This window comes from Tinamus guttatus, unplaced genomic scaffold, assembly GCF_059628265.1.
Source record: "Tinamus guttatus ecotype Peru unplaced genomic scaffold, ASM5962826v1 Tinamus_guttatus_pri_ptg000133l, whole genome shotgun sequence".
Lineage (NCBI taxonomy): Eukaryota > Metazoa > Chordata > Aves > Tinamiformes > Tinamidae > Tinamus > Tinamus guttatus.
In genome coordinates this window covers 3,783,370-3,806,165 of record NW_028288667.1, presented here as the reverse complement: position 1 = coordinate 3,806,165, position 22,796 = coordinate 3,783,370, and the positions used below count along the sequence as shown (strand labels likewise).

The following is a 22,796-nucleotide window of genomic DNA, read 5'->3' as shown; positions in this document are numbered from 1 at the left end:
AAGAAATCTAAATAACCAGACTCCTCTGCTGGCAAAGACTGTAAATGTTGCTTGGGAAGGAAGATATCACTTATTCCAAACCCCTGCACAGCTCAGAATGATACATGTCTAGGTGTCTGCAAGGCAAAAATAACTATTGAATAAAAATTTTGCATGTCCAGTGTAGTTTTTCCGTTCTTCTTTGCTACCAATTTTAATTTTCTTCTTGCTTAAAGCCATTTCTGTTACTTTTCTGTGGGTTTAGATGTACATGCTTAAAAAAAAAAAAAAAAAAAAAAGGTTCAGTTCCTGCATTGCACACTTGGTGCTCTGGAATGGGTTATTCAATCCCTGTGTGTAATTGATTCCAAATCCTTGGCTGAGCTTCTGGGAAGGCGCTGCCTTGTGAGCCTGAGGTTTCTGCTTGGCAATTTTTGAGGATTTTATCTGTCCAGTGAAGTTGTATTCATGAAGAGAAGCAATTTCTGAGGTACTACTTCCATGAAGAGGCATGAAATTGGACGTTAGAAAAAGCTATTATAGGTGCATTTTATGATTTTGAAATGATTTAATTATGGTTTTTTTTCCACATAATGGAGAGTTGAGCAAAGTAAATAAAGATACTGGATTCCCCTCTCCCTCCAGTATCAGGAAAAGCAAAGTAATAATCCTTCAGGCTCTCTAAATTGTTTAGCACTCCCACACCATTCCCTGCTTTATTGCAGTTAGATTTGCAGCATTCTTGGAGGCCGCAGACCAAAAGTGAAGGCTGAAGTGGCCTTTTAGCTCCACAAAAGTCTTTTTCCTGAAATGGCAACACCTTGACATGGCCCAGAGGAACGTGGCACTGCAACTGCCAGGCCTCAGTGGGTAATGCCAACTTCCATGGCCATGGACTGCACCCTTAGACATAGGAATTCATGTAAATGCACAAATTCCTTGCTTATATCATCAGGTGGTCTAAGGGCTTGGGCACAAACAGCTCAAACACTCCCCTGAGAGCTTGTGGCTGTGCACAGTTCTCCCTGATGCCTTTTAAGCTTGTGCCTCTGTTCTGTAACCACCTTACAGACACTGTTCTTAATGGAGATTTGATATTTTAGTAATTTTATATGGTATTATTACTCATATTTCTGAAAAGAATCAGCGATTTCCAGGGAAGGGCAAAGTAGGAGATGAGAGCAAGAATATCATCTGGTGTCCAGGTGGGTTTAATGCGTGATAAAATAGAGCTGGACATACCTTTGTGGTACTTGACCCAGAGCTCTTGAGCTCCACTCTTTCAAGATATCTCTAGAAGAAGCTGGGGTAGTTTCAGTCTTGAACATGGGGATTTTTTTCCCTGACTTAACACTGACCGCCAACTATGCTGAGTTTTTTTCTAATCCTTGGTATTGACTGATGTGACATTTCGTCTGCACAAAGTTTATTCACTGATGAGGCTTGGTTACAGTTAGAAGCCAGTACCCCATAGGTAAACACTAGGAAAAGTCACTTCCTAGAAGGGTATTGCTTAGTGGATGTTTAATCTTTTTTCCTTCAGCTGAGTATCAAGCCAAACAAGCAAACTAAGCGCCCCACAGCATAAATGTGTAATACAGTCATTGGGACACATTATTGCTGTCCATATAGATTTGCTTTTATAAATTGCCTGCCCGTAAAATAATATATCAGCTACTAGCGGCCTGCGTCTCACCCCAGGTGATCAGAAGGGAGTTGGTGATCAGTGATGGCAGAAAGGCCAAAGAGGTGTCAAGGAGCAGCAGGCAATTAACCTTGCCTGATTTGGGAGGAATCAATAGGCATTCGTGACCGTTAATGATGTTGTTTCTATAATGTGGGCAAAGGTGGGTCCTGTCTGAATCTCTGAAGATTGGTGTGACTTCCAGTGACCTAGAATGTGACTTCCAAGTTGTGAAAAACATCAAAAAAAAAAAAAGTCTTTCAACTTGCTGAATGGATTAAATGTTAATGCCTCTAGAAATGGTATAAGGTTCAAACCTAGCAGCCACTAGGAATAAATGAAAAATTTTCTATTGATTTCATTATATATAGATAACATCCACAGCACTGAAAATTGCACTGTTAAGAATTTCAGCTTGAGCATTTTGTACAAGAAAATTGATTGAGGCTGGATGAATTACAAACGTGTGATGATTTGGGTCTGTGGTTGTAGTACATGTTATCAGTTGCTGTTATTTAAGTGTGGGATGGGAATCACTACTTCCAAGTTTACCTTGTTAGTCATTTCATCCGAGTGCTCTGAGTGCCTTGGAGCTGTGCAAGTGGTGCTCTTTGCACCGGATCATTGAGAGCTGTTGCGGAGGTTATTGCTCTGAAGCTGCTGTTTTGGGTTCAGGAAATGGGGAGGGAAGGTTGATGACATGGACAGCCTCCCTTAATTGCCTTATAATTAAAACTTCACTTAAAAAACTTCAGGGCAATGTTGAGGTGTACTTGAGGATAAAATGCTCGTCAACATAAAATGGCAGCAGAAGTTAACTATGTTAACTATGAAGAAGTTAACTATGGCAACTATCCTCTCAGTCAGAAGTATTCACTAATAAGATGTTAGAAAAGAAAGTTTAAGTTTAGGTACTTAATTTAAAAGGTTTTCATTCTACTGCATGACATCTCAATAAATAATGCTTCAGAACATAACTATTTCCCTCAAGTTCATAGGAGACTTCCATCAGAATTGCTCTCCAGACTACAGCAAGTGTTAAGATATATAGCGTAATTTTGGTAGCAAAACACATTTTACCAAAAAGACTTGTATTAAATCATGCTTTATATGATGTTATATAACAAATTCATATAGCGTTGCTATCCCTTAATGCAAATGGACTTTGACGTGATTGGCTTTGAGTGGGAATATCTGCGTGGGGAGGTCAGATGTATTAGTCATCTACAAGAGGCCGTTTTAGGATAGGCATTGAGCAGTGACACACGGTGACATACTGTGGTTTGGCTTCACGTTAAATGGAGCTGGAAATCATAAACACGAACCTGCAGGGACATCCACGGGCTCCTGCTCAGAGGCCGTCGTTATCCGGTGGCTGGAAGGGGAGCGTGCACCCCCCTTCTTGTGTGATCTTACACTAATTAGCTAGGGGTTAACTGATACAACGGGACGCTGCGGGCCTTGACTTAAAAAATAATGTTTCCAGTGTCCTCTGAGACTTGGTAAGTAGTTTGGGTTGGACTTGTTGTTGTTCGGAAGAATGGCTACAGTTACTGCAGCTGAGATGATGAGTTTAAGGTACAAGCAGTAAATGGCTGATGTTTGTGCTGTCTATACTATGAATATATGTATATGCATTTATGCATATGCATATATATTACAAATATAAAGCCCAAGCTATGAAGCATTGTTACTGCAAAATGAATGCTCCAAAGATTTAGCAGTAGCGTTTTTAAGTCCGTCAAAAAATGATATTTGCAAAATGTGAAGTGAGGCTGAGTATTGAACTATGAAAAAGAACAAGGTACTTGCCGGGCTAAGTGAAATTTAAGAAGCAGAAGTGGAAGACATTGCTTTGTCAGATAGGAGGCTTAGGTATTACCTTCCCTAAAATGCACAAGTTTACTTTTTCAGACAGAAGTCTGGACTGTCCGAAGGTCGACTTCACACTTGCAGAGTCCACGTCAGTGTCCAGACCTTCCAATTTCCTTCAGTTTATATAAAAGCAAGACGCGGACCACGCCAGCATCCCACGTGGCTGCTGTCACCGTGTTGTTTCTCCCCTACATCCCGATGGTGGAGCACGCCGCGTGCTACAGCGGGACTGGCACGGTACCACCCAACAGCATCGCAGGAGACCCTGCGTTTGGGGCCCTGTCACTTAGGAAACCTAAAAGCTTTTTCTCAGTGTCACTGCTTCTTTCACTTGGGGAATATTGCCTACATTTCCTGTCCCCGAGCGTGTGACTTTGCTTTTGGCTGGATTAGGGAGTGAGAGCTGGCTGTAATCACTGCCCGAGCAGAGAGCTGGCTCGCACAAAGCCTGGAGGGTGACACGCTGCATGTGTCCTACACGAGGACACGGAGCCCCTGTGTCCCCAGCGCTCGGAGAATGAGGGGTCACCCAGGAGATGGCACAAACTCCAGTGGTTACTCCGTGCCCTTCTGCAGTACCAGTGAGCATGGGCAGCATCGTCAGGCTCCGTGCGAGTGGTCGGGGCAGCTCACAAGATATCCTTAATTTAATAACGGTTCTTGTAACTCTGGAAGCTGTTTCAGGATGTGCTCCATGCCATGAATTTACCTAAAACTATATGCTAGTTATACGACTTTAAGTGAGCGTGTGCTCTTCTCACATGAGGGGTGTCTTCTTTCAGATCTAAATCAAATATCCAGATTAGTGGCCATATTAATGAATCTCTGCTCCTTAGTCGTGAAATCACTTAGCCACTTTAAATTTCCCCATGTGAACTCCTCTTTAGCTGATGCTGTTGTATGGCAGCCAAGGTATAACTAAAGCAGCAAAAGGTCAAAATAATGAGCCATTTCCACGGGCGAAGCGAATATTTTACTACATGCCTACTACCTGCTGATCTCATCTTTTAAAGTGTTTTGTGATGCTATGGATGAAGAACATAACATAAAACAAATTGTTTTGAAGCTCAGCCAACTGTTGTAGGTCAAGATTTAGGCAGCAAAAAATCGCAGTAGTACATCCTTGAAAAATAAATGTATCAGTGAACATTGTAGACAGATAGTGTTAGGTGATATTTTGAAGGATACATTCACTTCTGAAAAGGGCTAGTGGCTGCCGTATGAAATGGGAAGATTTGGTTTGCTTGTCTAAGCTTTGCTCTGAAAGCATCCTGCAACATTCCCTGTTCTTTTTGATTTGTTTAGGTTGGAAATGACAAAAAAGCCTTTTTTTTTTTTTTTTAATACTATCTTGTTATTCAGAAACAGCCTGAGCTTCCTCAGCAAGACGTCCATTTTCGCTGAATCATAATCACAGCAAAACACGTTTGCTTTTGGGCAGACTGACACGTTCTTTAAACAAGATCTTTGTTTTTCTTCTAATTGCAAAATTCTAATGTCTGACTAAAATAATGCTGTATCAAATTGCTCCTCAACCTTCCATTGCCTTGACTGTGATGCATGGAAAGATCAGCTAGAGGGCTGAGATACGACCGGTAGGACTGTGCAATGCAGCCCGTGCAGCACCATGCTCAGAGGTGCTGGAACTGAGCAAAGCTGGTTTGAATCAGTTCTGGGAGGAAAAAGGGAGTTTGGATTTTGCGGATCATAGCAAAAGAATGGACATTATTAGTCTGTTGCTTCATGGTTGTGGTAATGGCAGGTGCTGGAAGTGCTGCAGACTGTTCTTTGCTCCCAGAATCCTTTATAGATTTTATCTAGGAACTATTTTATGGAAAACTCAGGAGCAACCTGGTATTCAGGACATAACACCTTTCTCAAATATCACTTTCCTGCTTTTGTCATGGAAATATTAATGCAATGCCTGGTCTTAGGAAGGGGGGCTGTACTCTGGGTTTTAAGTGGATGGAGTTACCGACCAGCAGTCCAGGCTCAGATGACTAAGCTCTACAAAAGACAGGGATTTCGGCTATAGCCAGGGCTTATGGTTTGCTTTGAATTCCTGGAGGCAGTTAGCAGCACGCAGGGTTTCTGGGTTACATTGCTGTGCACCGTGTAGAAATCCCCGTGCCTGGCTGGGCCCTGGGGCTAGCTGCCTGTCGGCTGGCGTGCAGAACCCACCTGTAAATGCCTAAATCTGTAAAGAATCCAGCTTTTACCTCTTTTTTTTGCTAAGCAGGGGGCTTCTTTCCAGAGGTTGATAAATACAACTCCAGCCCTGCGTTTTCCCAAGTCTCCAAAGCACCAGTTAGGAAGCAGCTGGAATGTGGAAGCCACAAAGGACACAGGACCCTGGAGGAGATGCTCAGCTGAGCATCTGGCTAAGGGCAGCAAGATACCTGGATTTTTTTCCCTAGCCTACCATTTCTTCCCCATTTGAGTGTAATGGGGCCCATCTGCCATATATCACATGTTATTTGAAGTTCGACTCCTCTGCTGAACTTTGGCTGAGGTCACCCATAGCGAGAGCGGAAGGTGATGAATCCGATCACAGATTCCCATGTCTCTTTCCCAGTGCTATATCTACCGTAACGGAGTTATGGGCCCAGGTATGTGACAAAGATCATTATATTTTTGTCACATTTTTATGGTACGGTAGTCAAAACTAATAAAAAGACCAACAAATGTAAGATAACAACATTCTGCATTATTTCAATCCAGCAATTGAATTCTATCAATCAAGCTACCCTTTTCTGTCAGAGGAGCAAACTGTAGAGCTTTATACCATGCATACAACATCAACAATAAGAACCACAAAAAAAAAATCCTTGGGGTAAATTAAATTAAAGAGTCTAATCTGTAAAAGAATTGTACTTCAAAAACTGGGAAAATGCACTAGGAAAGAAAAACAAGGCTTACAGCATATGCTTGATAGGAATAGTCTAGACACCCATTTATGAATATTGAATCATAAAAAGCTCAGTGAATAACACAGTGATGTGATCAAGTAAATGCATGCAACACAAAGCTGCCAAAAAGAATCTGAATAGTTAAGAGATATAAGAATACGTATGGAGTACAATTAGAAGGCTAGTTCAGTAACAAACTCCCCTAAGTTTTCCTTTGGGTATATTTCAGAGAACAGGAAAAAAGAATTAATCTTAGTTCCATAATGAAAAACGGTATTTGAGCAAAAGACAGTAAGTTACTTTAGGAATAGTAGTAGTGAAAAGAACCTCCTGGGCCATGAGCAGAGTTTCTGGTTTCTCAAGGGCCTTTCTATATATTGTCTTTCATGAATCTATCATGATCCATGTTGAAAACATTTATTTATTTTCTGTCCCTGCTGGTTCCATTCAAAGAGCAGTTCCAGAACCTGATTACAGTGGTAGCTTAGAACCTGCTTCTCATTTTCAGCCAAAATTTATTAATGGGTAATTTATGCCCATTTGTACTTTTGCCAGCAGCCCTTTAGCTTAAATAGTCTCTATTTCCCCACTGTTGATCCTCTGATATATCCATAGACAGCAGTCATAATTCCTCTTAGCTTTCCTTCTGCAGCACTAATGAACTCAAAACCTCCCCGTCTCCCCCCGGATCACAGCTCGTTCCCCACGTATTGAAGCCGTTCTCGGCCCTGTTTGAATCCGAGTCTTTCCTTCAGGTACCACCGGGGCGAGCACAGCCGTTAAGAGCTTTGCTCAAGAAGAACAGGGCTCGGTAACCTCTGGGGCTTTGACATTAATGCTTCCTCTGTGCAGAAATCTCCTCGTGATGCTCCCAGCGCCGCGTTTCCTTTTCCCGCGCCATCCCGGAGCTCGCAGCCCCTCTCTGATCCGCGCTTTGCCAAGGATCCTTTGTTTCTGCAAGCTGCTGATCCCAAACTTGCAGCGGGAGCTTTGTTGTCATTCCCCAAGCATGTTGTCTCGCCCTTCGAACTATGGAGCTTCACCTCGTTTCTCTCACTTAGGCCCCCTCGGTATCGTTGGTGCTTATCGACGTTGTGTGATCAGCAGTTCTTAATTTACCCAGTGCTGAGGGATCGCCTGCCCTCTCTGGCATACAAAAAGAGCAGCTGAGGTCTTATTTATTACACATGTGCCCATATCTGCTTTCATACTGAGTTAATTGCGATGATAAACCAGCTGGGATGGGTTTTTCTCATTCCTTTTCGCCAGATTGATGAGGGAAGGGAGAGACTTTTGCAGCGCTTTGTACAAGGGCTGTGATGTAATTGAAGACAAGGATTTTATTTGTACATAAAATACCCACAGACAGCCAAGGAAGGTTTATAAGGAGGCCGGCCTCAAGTCTGAAGGGCTCCTCTTGTCTTGCTTTTCATTTGAAAAATATATTGGTTGTTATCCACAGCTTGCTAGAGGAAACTGAGTAATCAAATATGAATAAACACATTTAAAATGTGCCACTGAGACACTGCCAAGGTTGCCAATTGTGCTTTAAAAATAAGTGACTTCTGAAAGCCTTGCATTTACCTGTGTCATAATAAGAAGTAAGTTAAAGAATAGCGTTTTGACATTAGAATACTGTTTGAATGGCATAATGTTCTGAAGAGGATGATGTTTAAGGGAAGCAGACCTGTTTAATAAATTCATTTTTCCTTTAAAGGTTTTGCGGTGAAGATTTCTGAGAAGTATTGGAAATGTTTTGCATTTTGAAGGGCTGAAGTATGACAGAAACGCAAAACGTTGGAATTTCTTTTTACCCTTTTTGTTTCTTTTCTAAACTTTGAGTGAAATAGAATCAAAATATCCCATTTGTTATTTTTCCTTTAGTCATTGTTTTAGCATTTCAAGCTTATTTGTTACATTATCTTTTTTTATTTTTTTAAAAAGGAAAGAAGGAAGAAAAGATACCATACATATACCATTGGTTTTATGACATCTCTAAGAAAAAAAAAAAAAAAGGAAATGGTCATTCTAGTGTTTTCCAAATTAAGAGAAAACTTTAATTTGAGACTTGAATTTGTTCATAAAATTGCTTTGTAAAGTGTTAGTCCTTGCTCAGTTCTGTTCAGAAGGCTTAATATGTTGTAAATATTAAAGTATGAGAACAATAATAGAAACCAATTTAGAGTATTTATTTTCATTTGACTAAAATAAGACATTTAATTTTTTATATCATGTCTTCACTTTTAGCTCTTCCTGTAAGTTTGTATCTGGCGGGTAGAAGAGGTGTTTGGAGCAGGTCCAAGGGCGCTTTTGATCTGGAAGTCAGGCCCAGGGCCGCTTCAGGCTGCCATTCATGTTGCTAAGACCATCAAGTCAAAGCAGAAGTGCAGGTGATGTACTCAGGAAACATAATTGGGTGCCCGGTACAGCCAAAAGGTGTCATAGCATCAAAATGGCTCAAAAATAATGTCAGCTAAGTACACTTCTTTGGGTGTCAGTGTCATCCTCCTTCATGCGCTCAGTAAAGGGAAGCTTAACCGAGGCATCTTATTCTGTCAGCCCTCATGCCCAATAATTCCTGAAAAAAATAGATGAAGAAAATATGGTGTTAAAAAATTGCAAGCTTAATTTCCTTTTGATAAAGACGTAGCCAAAACATCTACGCTTGAGAACCTCAAGTGAAATGTGAACTTGCTATAGGTTCAGGAGGAAGGGACAGAAAGTGCAGCCGGGTCGATTGGTGAATTCTGTAACTGAAAAGTCATTCAAGAGAAAGGACCGGTTCCTTATCTCGTTCGTCTCGGATGAACTGTGATAAGCATTTTTTCCCGTTGAACAGGGAAGGTGCAATTTTATTCCTGTGCAATCCAAGGTGGGTTCATCATTGTGCTTAATCCTAAAGCAAGCAGGAAGACCAGGAAATGAGGGTCCCTGCATTTCTCAGTTTGGCTCTATTTTTTTTTCCTCTGAGATTTTCAAGATTAAAGATTCATAGCGAAGAAAACAAAAACGTTACTAGGGCAGAATATTTATTTCTTTACCCCTGACATTGTTATTTTATTTTATCCTCCTCTGCTCGTGGATTCCTCCAATGGGTTTGGCAGGAAATGTGCCGTAGAGCTTATATGTCCTGGCGGGGGGAAGATCTCTCTCACACAGGCAGTAACAAAGCTATTCACAGGCGTGCGAATGGAAGCAGATGACTATTGTGCTCATCTGGTAATTTTGTGGAGGAAAAAGGTTTGAAAACAGAGTGATACGGGAAACTGCCTTGCTGGTGTGTGTGAAGGATGTCCTGCTGGCTGGCTGACCAGCCACTGCCCTCCACGTCAACTAGAAAACGTAGTTTCAGGGTAAAAATTGAGATAAGCACCAGATTGCTTGTTTTCGTAACTGGTTCTTGTTAAAACGAGAGAAGGAAAATTCATTTCTTGGTCAGTAGGATCAGGCATTAGTCACAAGGAAGTGAAATGCCAAAGGGAAGGCAGTAGTGGTGAAACACTTCCCAGGAGAAGCAGCTTTTAGGAGTGTAGCAGGTGGGAAAAGGAGCAAGGCAACTGTGAGAGACAGAATGAAAAATAAAAGTGCAGCAAGCAAGAGGGGTGGGATGTGTGAGCAATCCAGAGCACTTCGGGTGCACTTACCATGAGGAAAATGCAACGGTGACCTTGTTAAAAGTCATCCGCATGATACCGTAAGAACTCCAACCCAATGAAATGCAATGGGCTATGGGAAAAAAAAGGAAGATGACGGTTAGTTTTAGTCACATTCCTGTCAGGGCACTCACTTGCCACACTGGTCCAGCCTGAGCTGCCCTGGCTCTCTCCATAGTGGGCACGGCCCAAATGATCCCGATCCCTACTGCAAGTTCGTGCTTATCAGCCGGTTAAAGTGACCGGCCCTATCCTATAGCACAAATATTTGAGGGAGAAATTTGTAGGTTGTACACCTCAGTTTATCGACGTTTGCTTAGAAAAGGAAATGCATGTGTCAATTTTGTTCTGATCAAATGTTGCTAGTTTTAAATAAACAGATTAGCTGTAGTCCATGCTGGTTCCAGCTCCGTATGCTGGCATGCAGTCCCATCTGAAGATGTCTTTAGGGACGCTTTTCTGTTTGCTTTTGGGAAGTGACGTGCTCTTGGAAGGTGTGATAGATGCCAAGGACGGGACTAGGAACAAGAATCCCACAAAACAAGCTGCAGCCAAGCAGCTCTTCTCTTCCTATTCAAAGGGCACAAAGGCAGAGGAATAACATAGCAAAATACAGACTTCTCTTTTTCCTTAGGACATACCCAGTTACTTTAAGTCCTCTCCATAGCACGACTTTTGCAGGTTATTTCCTAGTCCATCTACATATATGTTTGACAGATGGTAAATAATTATAGCTCAACCCTAGAAGCTGTATTCCTCAATCCTCCTCTTACTTTTTCTATAGGGAAAAATATTTTTGTACCTTAAAATACTCTGTTTTGAATTGGCAACATAATTGATATACTGGATGCAGTTTAGGCCTGAGAATCATCTGAACTTTTTAGTTTGCATCCATGCTGATTTGTGCCAGAAAGTACCACTGTGTGTATTTCTGCAATATACCCTCTGGCTGTTAGTGCCATGGCCCGTGTTGGTGGTAGTGATCTAAGCAAGTGGTTCTGTGAGGGGTTTCAGTGCTAATGACGTATATTATGTCCACTTTTTGTCCAACATTACAGGTGCAACATTAAATTATTGTACCAGAAGGACTCCCATTGATTGCAGTGAAGGTTATATGGGTATCAGTAAATCAAAACAAGCTTTGAAAAGATAGCAAATCAATGGATATGAGGAATAGGAAAGATGTAGATGTTGAAGCTTTTCTTTTAACCTTGGCTACTTTTTATAGCTCTAATCTAACTGTTTGAGGTTTGTTTGCCTTTTTTTTTCCCCCAAGAGTTGGTTTGACTGAAAATAAAAATGTAAGCAACTACAGATAGAAGTAGAGACTGATTTCTTTTCATTATCTTTTTGAAATAGCATTTTCAAAGCAAGCTTTTCACCATGTATTAGGTTTCTAATACATTTCTAATAGCAACAACCAGTGTAAGCTAGTAATGTTGTTTCTTCCCTGAGACCTGCACATCTATATAAAACCTGGGAAGTTTATGATATAGGAATGCTCCAAAGAAACATTTAATAATATTTTGCTCTGTTTTTCTTTACAGAATTTCTACCCAAATGCCAACAGATGAATTGCCGATACAAATGTGCCATTACGAGAAATGGCACCAGGTGTTACTGTGAAGATGGGTATGAAGCCAGCAGTGATGGAAGAAGCTGCAGAGGTAAATAAGAAAGACACTGTAAAGTTGAGACCCAGGCTTCCTAGTGCTCCCTTGCAGAGGGATAATCAGAGTTTCACCTCCAAAAGGAGAGCTAGGGCCTCCCTGCCAGCTCTTTGGTCTTCCTGTGCCTGTGCCCTGGACTCCATCTGTGCTTAAATCCCTGGAGTGAAAGCAGCCTCCGGGACAGGGGCAGACAGGGTTTCCCCTTCCTTGTTCTCGTGAGCTGTTCTGTTTTATGCTATAAAGCTTGCAGTGTTTTGCCTCGTGCCCATAAAGTCATCTCGAGATTGGCATTTGGTAAGTGAACACTCCTAGATCATCCAGCTCAGCTCTGGGTGTTATTTGAGCATGAATAATTGCAGACTGCAATTGGTGTTCTTTCCCATTTTTGAAATATATGACTTTTTAATTCTCTATTCATTTAGATAGTTGATTCTTGCTTTATTTTTTCTCTAAATACATTGGGTCTTGATACGCATGTTCCCACTGCCAATCACTAGTCCTTCCATATAATAGCGCTAGGCCAGAGTCTTCATACACATGATTTTTATAAGCTTTTGTGATCTATGGTTGTCATGTTTTTTGGTGGAAAACATATCAGAGGAAATAATTTCAACAGAAGCTTTTTAAAGTATCAGTATATTACTTAAACTCTCAACCACTGTTAAATAGCATGTCTTCATTTTATAGCATTATGCCTGTACAGCCTGGTTGAGAAAATTGTTCTTTATACTTGTTGAAGGAATATATAGTTTTTGATGTAGCGGATGATGGTTTAATGTAAAAGTTGTGACATTTCCTTTAGGGAATTGTAAGACATTTCCAGCATAAATAGGTTGAGAAGGATAATCAATTATTTCCTCTCTTGAAATGTTGCTTCATTTATGATCCCTGATAATTGTAAATGCAGGGGAAAGTGGTTTCTAATAGAAACAAGATCCCAGATGTGTCCCTAACATGATGTAGATACTGGCTACTAATTGAACAAATTAAAGGTTTTTTTTCTTTCTTTCAAAATTAATACCAGTTATGCCTGAAAATTCTTCATCCTTTCTTTGGTTACTAGGGTAAGTTCAGCAGCCAAGACCTGCAATAAGATAAAAGTATGAGAAGGGAAAAAAAAGTGCCCTACGTGTGACTTAACGAACTATACGTTAAGAATTCTGATATTTTTTGAATTCCCTTATTCATTTTTCTTCCTTATCTTTAAACAAATTCTCCTCACTATCCCTTTAGACTTGAATGAATGTAATACGTATGGAAGCTGCAGCCAGATGTGTGCGAATACAGACGGATCATACACTTGCAGCTGTGTGGAGGGTTATGTACTTCAGCCTGACAACAAGTCTTGCAAGATCAAAAATGGTAAGTTCTAATCTCTCCTTACTTTAAGGAAGACACTGTTTCTGTTGTTTTGCTTCTGTCTAGAGTATATATATGATAAAATAGATAGAAATGAGCTCTAAGTAGAGATGGACGTTCCTTCAGTTGATTAGGAGAGCCACCCTTATTGACCCTGGAACACTTTGCACATACTATGACAATACTCCAAGGGCATTATTAGAAGTTATTATATGGTTATTATTAATTAACATGAAACACTCAATTCACCTAAGAGTAGAACAGTTTCCAGTTTCCCTTTTCATAAATAAGTCAAAGATTTTCCCCACACAATCTAAATAAGCTGTTTGCTCTGTTAAGACAGTGGAGATGGTGACAAGGCAGAAGAAATTATCATAAGGTAATTGTACCCGTAGGATAAAAAAAGACATGAGATTGCTTTGTCCTTGAAAGATCCCAAGAGGTGAATTTCATTACTAACATATTCACACTAGACTTTCTTTGTTACTTAATGCATATTTTCATTAGTAATAATAAATTGAGTATTTGAAGGAATTAGTAAATTGTGTTTAATGAAGCCATATTGTGCAAAGTATTTTCTTACTCAGCACATTGACTTAATAACCTTTTTCTTTAAAAAAAAATGCTTTTGTTATTCAATCATTTCACCATCTGTGATGATTCAAGACCCACGTCTAAAACTACATTAGTTATATTTTTATTTAGGTTTCTTCATTTGGGATTTTTTTAAGTTTCCTGTAGGTATTGTGCCATTATAAAATGTGAAAATCTAAAGTTTTTTTTGAGGTTTCTTCAACAAAAAGGTGTTGCTAAGCATGCTCAAACTTGAGCACCAGTAAGAATATGATTTCTTATTTGTTTCTGTCAAATTTCATATTGATCCAGGCAACATAGCTTTGTACTGAGAACAAAGTCACTGAGATAAGTATGCAATACTAGCAATTTCATACCAACTAAAAATACTTTAATACGCTTCCTCCTCCACTACATAAAGAATCAATAATAACGTAATTTTCGATCAGAAGGATTTCAGGGAGCTAGCAGCAGAGGTGAGATGGGCCTGAGCTTCCCATCTTGGATCCATCAGGCTGTGTAGAGCGCTCTCGGTGTCCGGGTGGTCTCGGTGAAATGAGTCTCTTCAGCTGCAATGGAGAAAAACTCCTCTGTCTTTTGTAGTGTCTCATCATATTTATTTTGCAGCAATTTTCATCTTTTCTGATATTTGCAGCAGAGAATCACCAGGCATTAATCAGAGCAATCACTGTGGGCTAGTACAAATCAAGATCATGGTGCTGTGAAGAAATGAATGTTGCTCTTGTTACACTGGTTCTGTGCGTAAACATAACTTTTCCCTGAAGCAAAGATGGATTAAATAATCAAGATATGGACTATTTAGACCACATACTTCATTGCGCCTGGAGGTCTAAAAGAAGCCTGGTGAGGAAACGATGGCATCTTGGTTGCTGAATACTGCAACAGCTCCAACAGCCTGTAGGGGCTTAGCTTCACAGGACCCAGCTTAGAGGGAGGCAGATAGAGAAGTTCCCCCATGCACCAGGTAGCCGTCCTTCACCATTTATAAGCAGACTGATAACACAGCCTACTTTTCACAAGTTGCCCCTTGTAGGATAAGGCTCAAGCTGGGAGGACAGCAAGGCGCTGCCCTGCACGAGTAAGGAGGGAAGAGCAACTACCAGGGACCCGTTAGAAAAGTACGATCTAAAATGTGTCCTGCATCCCTAGGCAAAAATGAGTCCTAAATGTCCCACTCTCTACAGCTGGGGAGTGAGGGGACAAGGGCTATCCTGAGGTGTGTAAGTAGGATTATTCCTTGCAAGACGTTTAAGGTAATCCTGACACCAGGCCAGGAGGACACACTCCAGCAGAATACTATAAGTACATAGGTATTTAGGGAAATAAAAACAGCACTTCTGAAGGAAAAAAAAAAAAAAAAAAAACTTTATTTGTTAATTATTTGCCAGTAGAGACTCTAGCTGCTTCCTCCTCCTTTCATGAGCTCCCCAAGTTCTGCCTTGCCCTGGCACCCATCACCACCCAACGCTGCTGCTGCTCCAGCAAGTCAGTGCTTGCCAGAGAGGCAGCTTTCCTGCCCGTGAGGCAGCCAGATGCTGAGCTGTGAAGGTGGGTAGGTTTATCCTTCATTAAATTCTGCATTTTCTCCTCAGCTCATTTAAATAGCTTTGCAGCCTGAAACTTTTAGCTGCACGGTCCCTTTGGGAAGGATGTTAGAATGGGTATCAAAAGAGCTAGGGGCACCCCATGGCTCGCGCCAGGCTTTCTAACCATGCTTGTTTCTAATGACTCCTTCCGAGGTGAAAAGGAAACTAAATGCAGCTCTGCTGAACAGAGCTCCAGAGCTTGTTTACCAAGATTTTATGCCTCTATCACCTCTATCACCAGGCCTGCATCTGATGAAAAGAATATTTAAGGGAACGAAATGACAGAATTGGGAATCTTTAGGTTAGGAAAAAAAGCTGCCTTTCTTCCCAAACTATCTGGTATGCTTTATTTCTTCCTAGCCTATCTGGAGAGAAACACCATGGGATAAAAAACATCTGTCATACAAATATAGCAGAGTGAACTGGTGTGATTAGAATAAAAATCTGCTTCTGCTATTTTAGAAGACTTTCATCACAAGCTGATTTCACAACACAGCTTTAAAAGAAAACCTCACAGAACGAGTTTCTGAGTCTCAGGAGTAAAATATAATCCATTCTTAGGCATGTTATGGTTAAATATTCATATATATATATGCATATATATATACATATATAGGTTTTACTGAGGTTTTACTTTTAAGGACTCTTCTCCTGAGGGGTGCATTGCAAAGTTACTGGAAAACCCTGATTTTGCTTTTCTCCTTTTCACGTTGCTGCAGTGACACTGTCCTGCTGGCTGCTGTGAAGACGCTCTTCCAGGCAGAGCTGGTGCTGTGGTGGCAGAGCAAAAATCCTCAGCTTCTTCTTTGCTGTGGCATCATTTACTGAGACTAATTCAGATAAGATGAGAGAGGGGAGAAATGCAAGTCTTCCATCATTGTCACTATTATATCTTAAATGTAATTCAAAGGAAGATACTTTCAATTTAGACAAGTGGGATGAATCCTAAAACTTTCCTGCATTAGTCAGCTTTTCAATTCTTATCTTCCATGTAAAATGAAAGGGAAAAGCAAAACTCTGGAAGGACTAACAGCAACCCAGCCTGTCTGCATCCACTAAACTTTATTGATTCCACACTTGAGAAATGGAAGAAAAAAGCAAAACCTGGAAAAATACTCAGTTTCTTTTGTGTTTTTCAAATATATTTTACAATGTACCTACTAACAGGCTTTATAAAGAATTGTAAGTAATTTTGTGTGTAGCTTTATGATGAAAGTAATTTTAATTAAAAATGTTTATTTTTTTTAAGTAAATGTCTAGGACATCAGTGTTTATCTGAGCAACATTGAAATAAATATGTTACCCGGCATAGTGTGAAAGAACATGATTAGCTGACTCAATCCATTGAGTTATTGCTTCTATGGATTGCTTGAAAAATATAATTTCAAGCTCAGTAATCTAGTTTCTGGATAAGTTCTGCAAGGATACGGATGTGTTTTAAATGTTTAATAGTGCCTGCAAAGCCGAAGCTCTTAGCAGTGCCAAGAATACTTATGATTCCTTTGTCTGGAGCCGGGTTTGATTACCGCCGCTGCTCGGGAGTTTCAACACTAATTCTTTTTCAGAATTCCCTTATGTCTTAGGCATTAATACTAAAATACAACCTTTCTCCAGAGTTTAGTGAGGTATTAAATCCTTGTTATAATTTTCAGCAGGTCAGTTCAAAACACTTCACGAAAGGAAATGGCTCTCTGTTATAACCTTGCACATATTTCTCTTTTGGAAGAAGGAAGGCTAGGAGCTTCCCTTGAGGCTTATCCCACTTCATAACAAGTTGCTTTTCTTAAACAAGTCCAATTTCTTTGATCGTTTCCTGCCTTTCAAATTTTACAATTTTTTTTTTTTTAATGGATATCAGTGATACATTGTTGGAACTGAATGTGGGAGGATTTGAGGACAAAGCAACTTAGGAAGGGAATAAATTTTGAGAAGTGTGGCAGAGTACACACTATGGAAAGAAAAACAATAGGAAAAGAGTCAAAGAAAGCCAGCTTGGAAAAGATGCATGCTGATCCACTATAGAAAAGAAACTTTTTGGTAACAAAGTAAACAAAATGCGAAAGAGATGTTTAAAGAGAAGTATGTTGGACCAAAGAATAGACTTTAACACCTACTTCTGTGGAGACCACTGAGCAACGCATTCACTAAGCGTTTTTCCTCTTTAATTAGACATGCTGATGAAGTATTATTTGTCAGATCCTTCAATGTATGTAATTTTTTCCCTATTCCTTCAGCTCAGAAAAATTTTGAAAACTTTATTAAGCAGAATATTGATGGAAAATAGTACATTTAAATACAGCATTTAAACCCTGATTTATTCCTTTGAATGTAAGCAGATTGCTTTGGCGTGAGAGCTCTTGACTCAGCAACACAAGCATTTTTCACACAGGCTTGGCAATTACAGTGTGAGACTGCAGGTTTTAGGGCAAAGTTTTCAGCACACAGTTTTGGCAAGTTTGCCCACTCGCCAGCGTTATATAATTTCCCAAACGAGCGGGACATGCTGTAATGTTGACCATGCTGCAAGGGGCAAGTTTCCATTGCCTGACTCCTGTGAACGTATCTTGTTACAAAAATAAACATCATTGTTGCTGAATTAAACCCAAAGCAAGTTTCAATAGTAAGTTTTCAGGGAATTTCAGTTTCCTTAAAGGTACAAAGAAGTTCTACACAATTCTGCGTGGTCACTTGATCTTGGGGGATGGTTTCTGCTAAGTCCTCAGTAACAGCTTTAGCCATTCAGTGAGGCTGAGGCAATTTGAGTCCTCTATAAGCATCTAGTCTGTGTGGAAAATGGTACTTTCACCTGGAAACACTGCATCTGACAGCACTAACTTGTACAGTATTTCTTTGGTACAGCCCATCTGTTGTCACCTTCAGCATATAAATAGGTGTCAGTAGTTCTTGGATTACCTGTTATACTTCCATAGATTCTCTGGGAAAAACAAAAGGTAAAATTCACTCTGTCCATCAAGCAGTCAGGAAAATGAAGCAGATTAAGGGTTACAATGACACCCTTGAACAGGAAATGTGAAGGGTATATGGGAAAACGCTTTCCCATATAGAAGCAGTGTTGCAGCTTCTTGCATTGACTCTTGACCTTGCTCTTATCAACAGCCTGCTACCCATAGCACTGCAAACCTATTTTGCCCTCTAAGAGATTTCTATATTTGTGTGACTCCAGTTTAATCATCAGCTCGAAAAAAAAACGTTACTTGTAATGACAACTTTTAGAAGCAATTGTTTCTACTGCAGCTAAATACCAGCTTATCATGAGGCCCCTGGTCCAGTGGGGATGCTCAGGCCCTTGCAACAGCAGCTCTGTGTGCAAGGCAGCACCCCAATGCTCGAGTCTGCCTGGGAGGCTCAGCCAAAGCAGAGATCTCTTCTTCTCTGGCAAGGAGCTGCTTGTATGGATGAGATGCCGTCCTCTGCTAGAGACTGAAAACCTGCATTGGCTTGACTAGGTGTGTTTTAATCCTAGTCAACAAGAAAATGTTTGGAGATGCTGTGAAACCTCCACTGTATACACCTGCCCCTGGCTTCCAACAGTTGAGCTTTGGGTACTGCAGTTTGTGGTTATGCAATCCAGTTTTATTTGCATGTGTTCCTCTCTCAGGGAATGGGTGTAACATCCTCCTGCGGATTGCTTCCTCATATGCATTTTTTACTGTGATTTGAATGTATTCCTCATGGAAAACTTCACGTTCTCAATTCCTTTGTCACCGTCAGGACACTCCACTGCATAAAGCTTTCTGCCCAGCTGTTATGCCTGATGTGTGATATAGCCAGATTTCATTGCATTAGTTTTTCTTTAAGCTGAATTCACCTAGTTTTTGTCTTATTTTCCAGACTGGTAATATGAAAAGCATCTTAGTATTTCAGGTATACTCACAAGTTCGTCAGTTTTTCTTGACCTATATTCTTTTAACAATGTCAGTAATCCAGATAGAAATGATTTGCATAATTTGTATTTTTTATGATTTAGATATGGAAAAAAATGCTGCAATAATGATACTTTGAATTTAATAGAAGCTATGGCCATGGTAATGAATTTTCTTTAATGATGTGAACCATTATAACAGCAGAATAAAACAGAATTGTAATTTGGTATATCTGATAGGTATGAGGATCAAAACGAAAAGGCAATTTATTATGTCTCCTAAAAGAATCAGGTAAAGGTATATAAAACTACATTAAAACTGGAAAGATAAATATGATCTGTTAGAGTCTGTTTACACTTTAATTTCTCTCTGCTTTGTTTTTAGAGCCCACTGATAGACCTCCACTTCTGCTGGTTGCAAACTCTGAAACAGTTGAGGTCTTGTATCTTAATGGAAGCAGAGCGTCCACCCGAGCTCCTGTGAAAGGATCTGCAGTTTTTACACTAGATTATGTTTACAAAGAGGACACAATTTGTTGGATTGAATCCAAAGATCCTTTAAGTCAGTTGAAATGCATCAAGATAACGAAAGCTGGGAAGTTAGCAGATGAATGGATAATAAACATTGCTCAGTATCTTCACAGTAAGTACTTGACAGTCTTTTAGCAAAACCATATAAAATGCCTATCTTTGCAAACTTGCAGGAGACTTTATAGCTATTTTGGTGCTTCCTGGTCTTAGCTGATCTTAACTGAAAGTCATAAGTACTTTTATGTTTCCTTCTCTAAGATATATCCAAGGTTTTTAAAGGTGTGTATTTTTGTAGTCCAAATATAATGCATAAAAGGTGTGGTCTTCCAGAAACAGGATGGTGCAAAGGAGGAAGAAATGTAGGAAAGCCTCTCTTTTTCTGATGAGGTAAGGCTTTGTAAAGCTTGGAAAAGATTCTTTGCTACTGGAACAATGCTTTTAAGAAGGAATTAATGAGAGAATATGCTTGTCTCATTTGCTGTCAATGCTCATAGCTATATTAGCTTTTTAAAATAATATAATTTCTGATTTATTGGAAATAGATCGCTGCCTTTTTTTGCAGTCAGAAAGATTTAACTTGTAACACTGAAGTAGTCTCCTGCATTACATCATTAATTTTTAATCGTCTTCTCAGTTGGTGGACTCTGCTTATTTCTGTAGGAGTTGTTGATCCATTTAGATATTTTTATGTGAATAGGCAACAGAATAACATACATGCTTTTCTTTGAAAAAAATGCAATTTTCTTCATCTTTTGCAGAAGACTTGTCCACACATGAGCTTGTAAAGCACGGCACTGTACAGTGTAGTGATGGTGTTAATAGTAGGGTTCAGAAAACTAGGAACGGGACTCTCCATTGGTTTGCACTGGACCTAAGTTTTTGAAAAATCCTTTAAGTAGAGTTGGACAGCAAAGAATAAGTCGGAACTGGATTTTCTGACTGTCCAGTTCAGAAATATTCAAATCACAGTTTTGCTTAGACCTCTTGCAGGTGCCTGTCAAAGTAGTAAATTCTTTCCAGAGATTGTGCGTTAGACTGCCAAGATAGCTGCTGTTAAGATATAGCATTTTTTCCTAAGGTAAGAGATTGATTTCTCTTTATTTTTTCTAACTCCAACTTTATTATGTGAAAAATTAAATTGAAAAAGAAAGATGATAACTTTTTTTTTTCTTTTTTTGTTAATTAACCAGTCATTGTGACTCTTACATTTAGAGAGTTCATTTATCCTAGTTGTAGAGCATAGTTATATGTTTTTTAGCTTTTTTTCTTTTCTTTTTTTGCATTTTTAATGTTGTATTTTAGAGGATTTTTCATACTTTTGGTATCTTAAGAATCTCAGTGGTCATGTCTGAATATGCCTTCTTAATTCATTCTGTTATTGTTATTTTTATATTTTTTTCATTTTAGTAAGAGCAATCAAATTAACTGCAGTCCTTAGCAAAATTTGTTTTGTATCGAGCTGTGTGTGTGTCTGTTCCGTCACGTATCTTCATCATCAAAGTGGATCTTAGTGGTGTATTTTTAGTTTTTCACCAGTCCTCGCCTGCAATCCTCTCCCTCTGTTCTCTGCGTGCAAAAAGAACTGCTAATCTCTGTGGTGTTTGGATCTGCATTAGCACATCTGTTTGCAAAATTAAGGCTGTATTATGTGTTTGAAATGAATACAGTGCCTGGAATTAATGAGCTAATCATTTTTCATAGTGTTGCTACACATCAGTGTGGACTCTAATGTTTTTCTGAAACTTAACTGTGCTCATTCATTCTTGTTGAAATTAGGAATCAGAATTCCCATGGACATGGATTGACTGCGGAGACTTGTTCCAACTTAGCGTTTAATTTTGGCTTAGGGAGCAGGGCTTGGAGCTCTCAAGGACCAAACCTGGTGGATGTGGTGGTTGGCTCCATCCCCAGTGGGTGGGAGAGCTGCTCCCACCTCACTCTCCAGCCTGTCCCCGGGACAGCACAGACCACACACAGCTCCTTTTGTGGGAATGGCAACTTCCCAGAAGGTCCCCTCACAGATCCCATGTCCTCTGCTATTCAGTATAGACATTCCCCACTTGATAAACTCTTCCCTTGCTGATGTACACATGGAGTTGCTCTGTCTGCTCATGGACGTGCCCAGAGTCTGGGTGCATGTCTGCAAATGTGTATAAATCATCTCATGACTGCAGCCCAAAATTGAGCTTTAATCTTAAATTATTCCTTCCCTGCCACCACCTGCTCACCATCAGGAGACTCCTGCCGTTTCTCTTCATTTGATAGCACCTATTTCAGGTGTGGGCAAGGAATTCATTTCAGCTGCTTGTCCAATGCTTTGGCCTCAGCATCTGCAAGGGTGAGTGTGGTCTCTGGCAGCTCAAGCCAGACAAATGCTTACGCCTCTGGACTGCTCATAGGAAATCTATTCTTCATAGGAAACTTCTATATTTGTGTGTTTCTTCTATTTGTATTATTATTATTTAGCAAGAAAATATCTACCTATCTAGCCAGAAAGAGAACAGGGCTGTTTGTAAATTCTTAGAGATGTCCGCGGGATTTTTTAAATTCATTTACCCTGGTTTTCTAATGTCTTCTTAATTAGTTATCTGGGTGAAAACATGTCGTAAAACATATCATCATTTGCATATGACACAAAAATTGGTAGAAAAGTCAGCTATACAAAGTGTATGGGGCTGCTTGAAGTGGATTTATTCAAAGTGTTTGTTTTAGCACAAGCAGCTATAATGTCTTGTAATTAGGAACAAAGACTGTAGATTGTATTTTAAGATGAAAGAGTACATTTAGGAAAGCAGAGACCGTGGAAATTACTTTGTTTTTGTGATAGATTGTAGAGTACAAGCTCTAGGTAGTGACCATAAGCCTTGGATTTATGAAAGAGAGGACGTTTCTTTTTTTCAATCCTTTTTCTCAGAGACAGCCCACTGTGATTTCATGTTGCTATACACGTGTGTCCCAGAAAGATGCAACCAGATGTGTGCCCTGCATCTCTCGCTTGCTCCGCACGAGGACAGAGCAGTCGGGCAGGCAGGTCCTGCGCTCCCGTGTCACCTACTGCAGGAGAACGGGCTGG

At 40.0% G+C, this 22,796-nt stretch overlaps 1 protein-coding gene across 1 annotated transcript in view; it reads left to right on the top strand.

Annotated features, from left to right (window-relative positions):
• Positions 1–22,796, top strand: part of LRP1B (LDL receptor related protein 1B) — a 336,264-nt gene that overhangs the window by 58,030 nt on the left and 255,438 nt on the right. Inside the window, exons 3-5 of the mRNA XM_088521814.1 lie at positions 11,648–11,767; positions 13,004–13,132; positions 19,578–19,835. Of these exons, the coding sequence (XP_088377940.1) occupies positions 11,648–11,767; positions 13,004–13,132; positions 19,578–19,835 (507 nt within the window). The remainder of the gene's footprint in view (positions 1–11,647; positions 11,768–13,003; positions 13,133–19,577; positions 19,836–22,796) is intronic.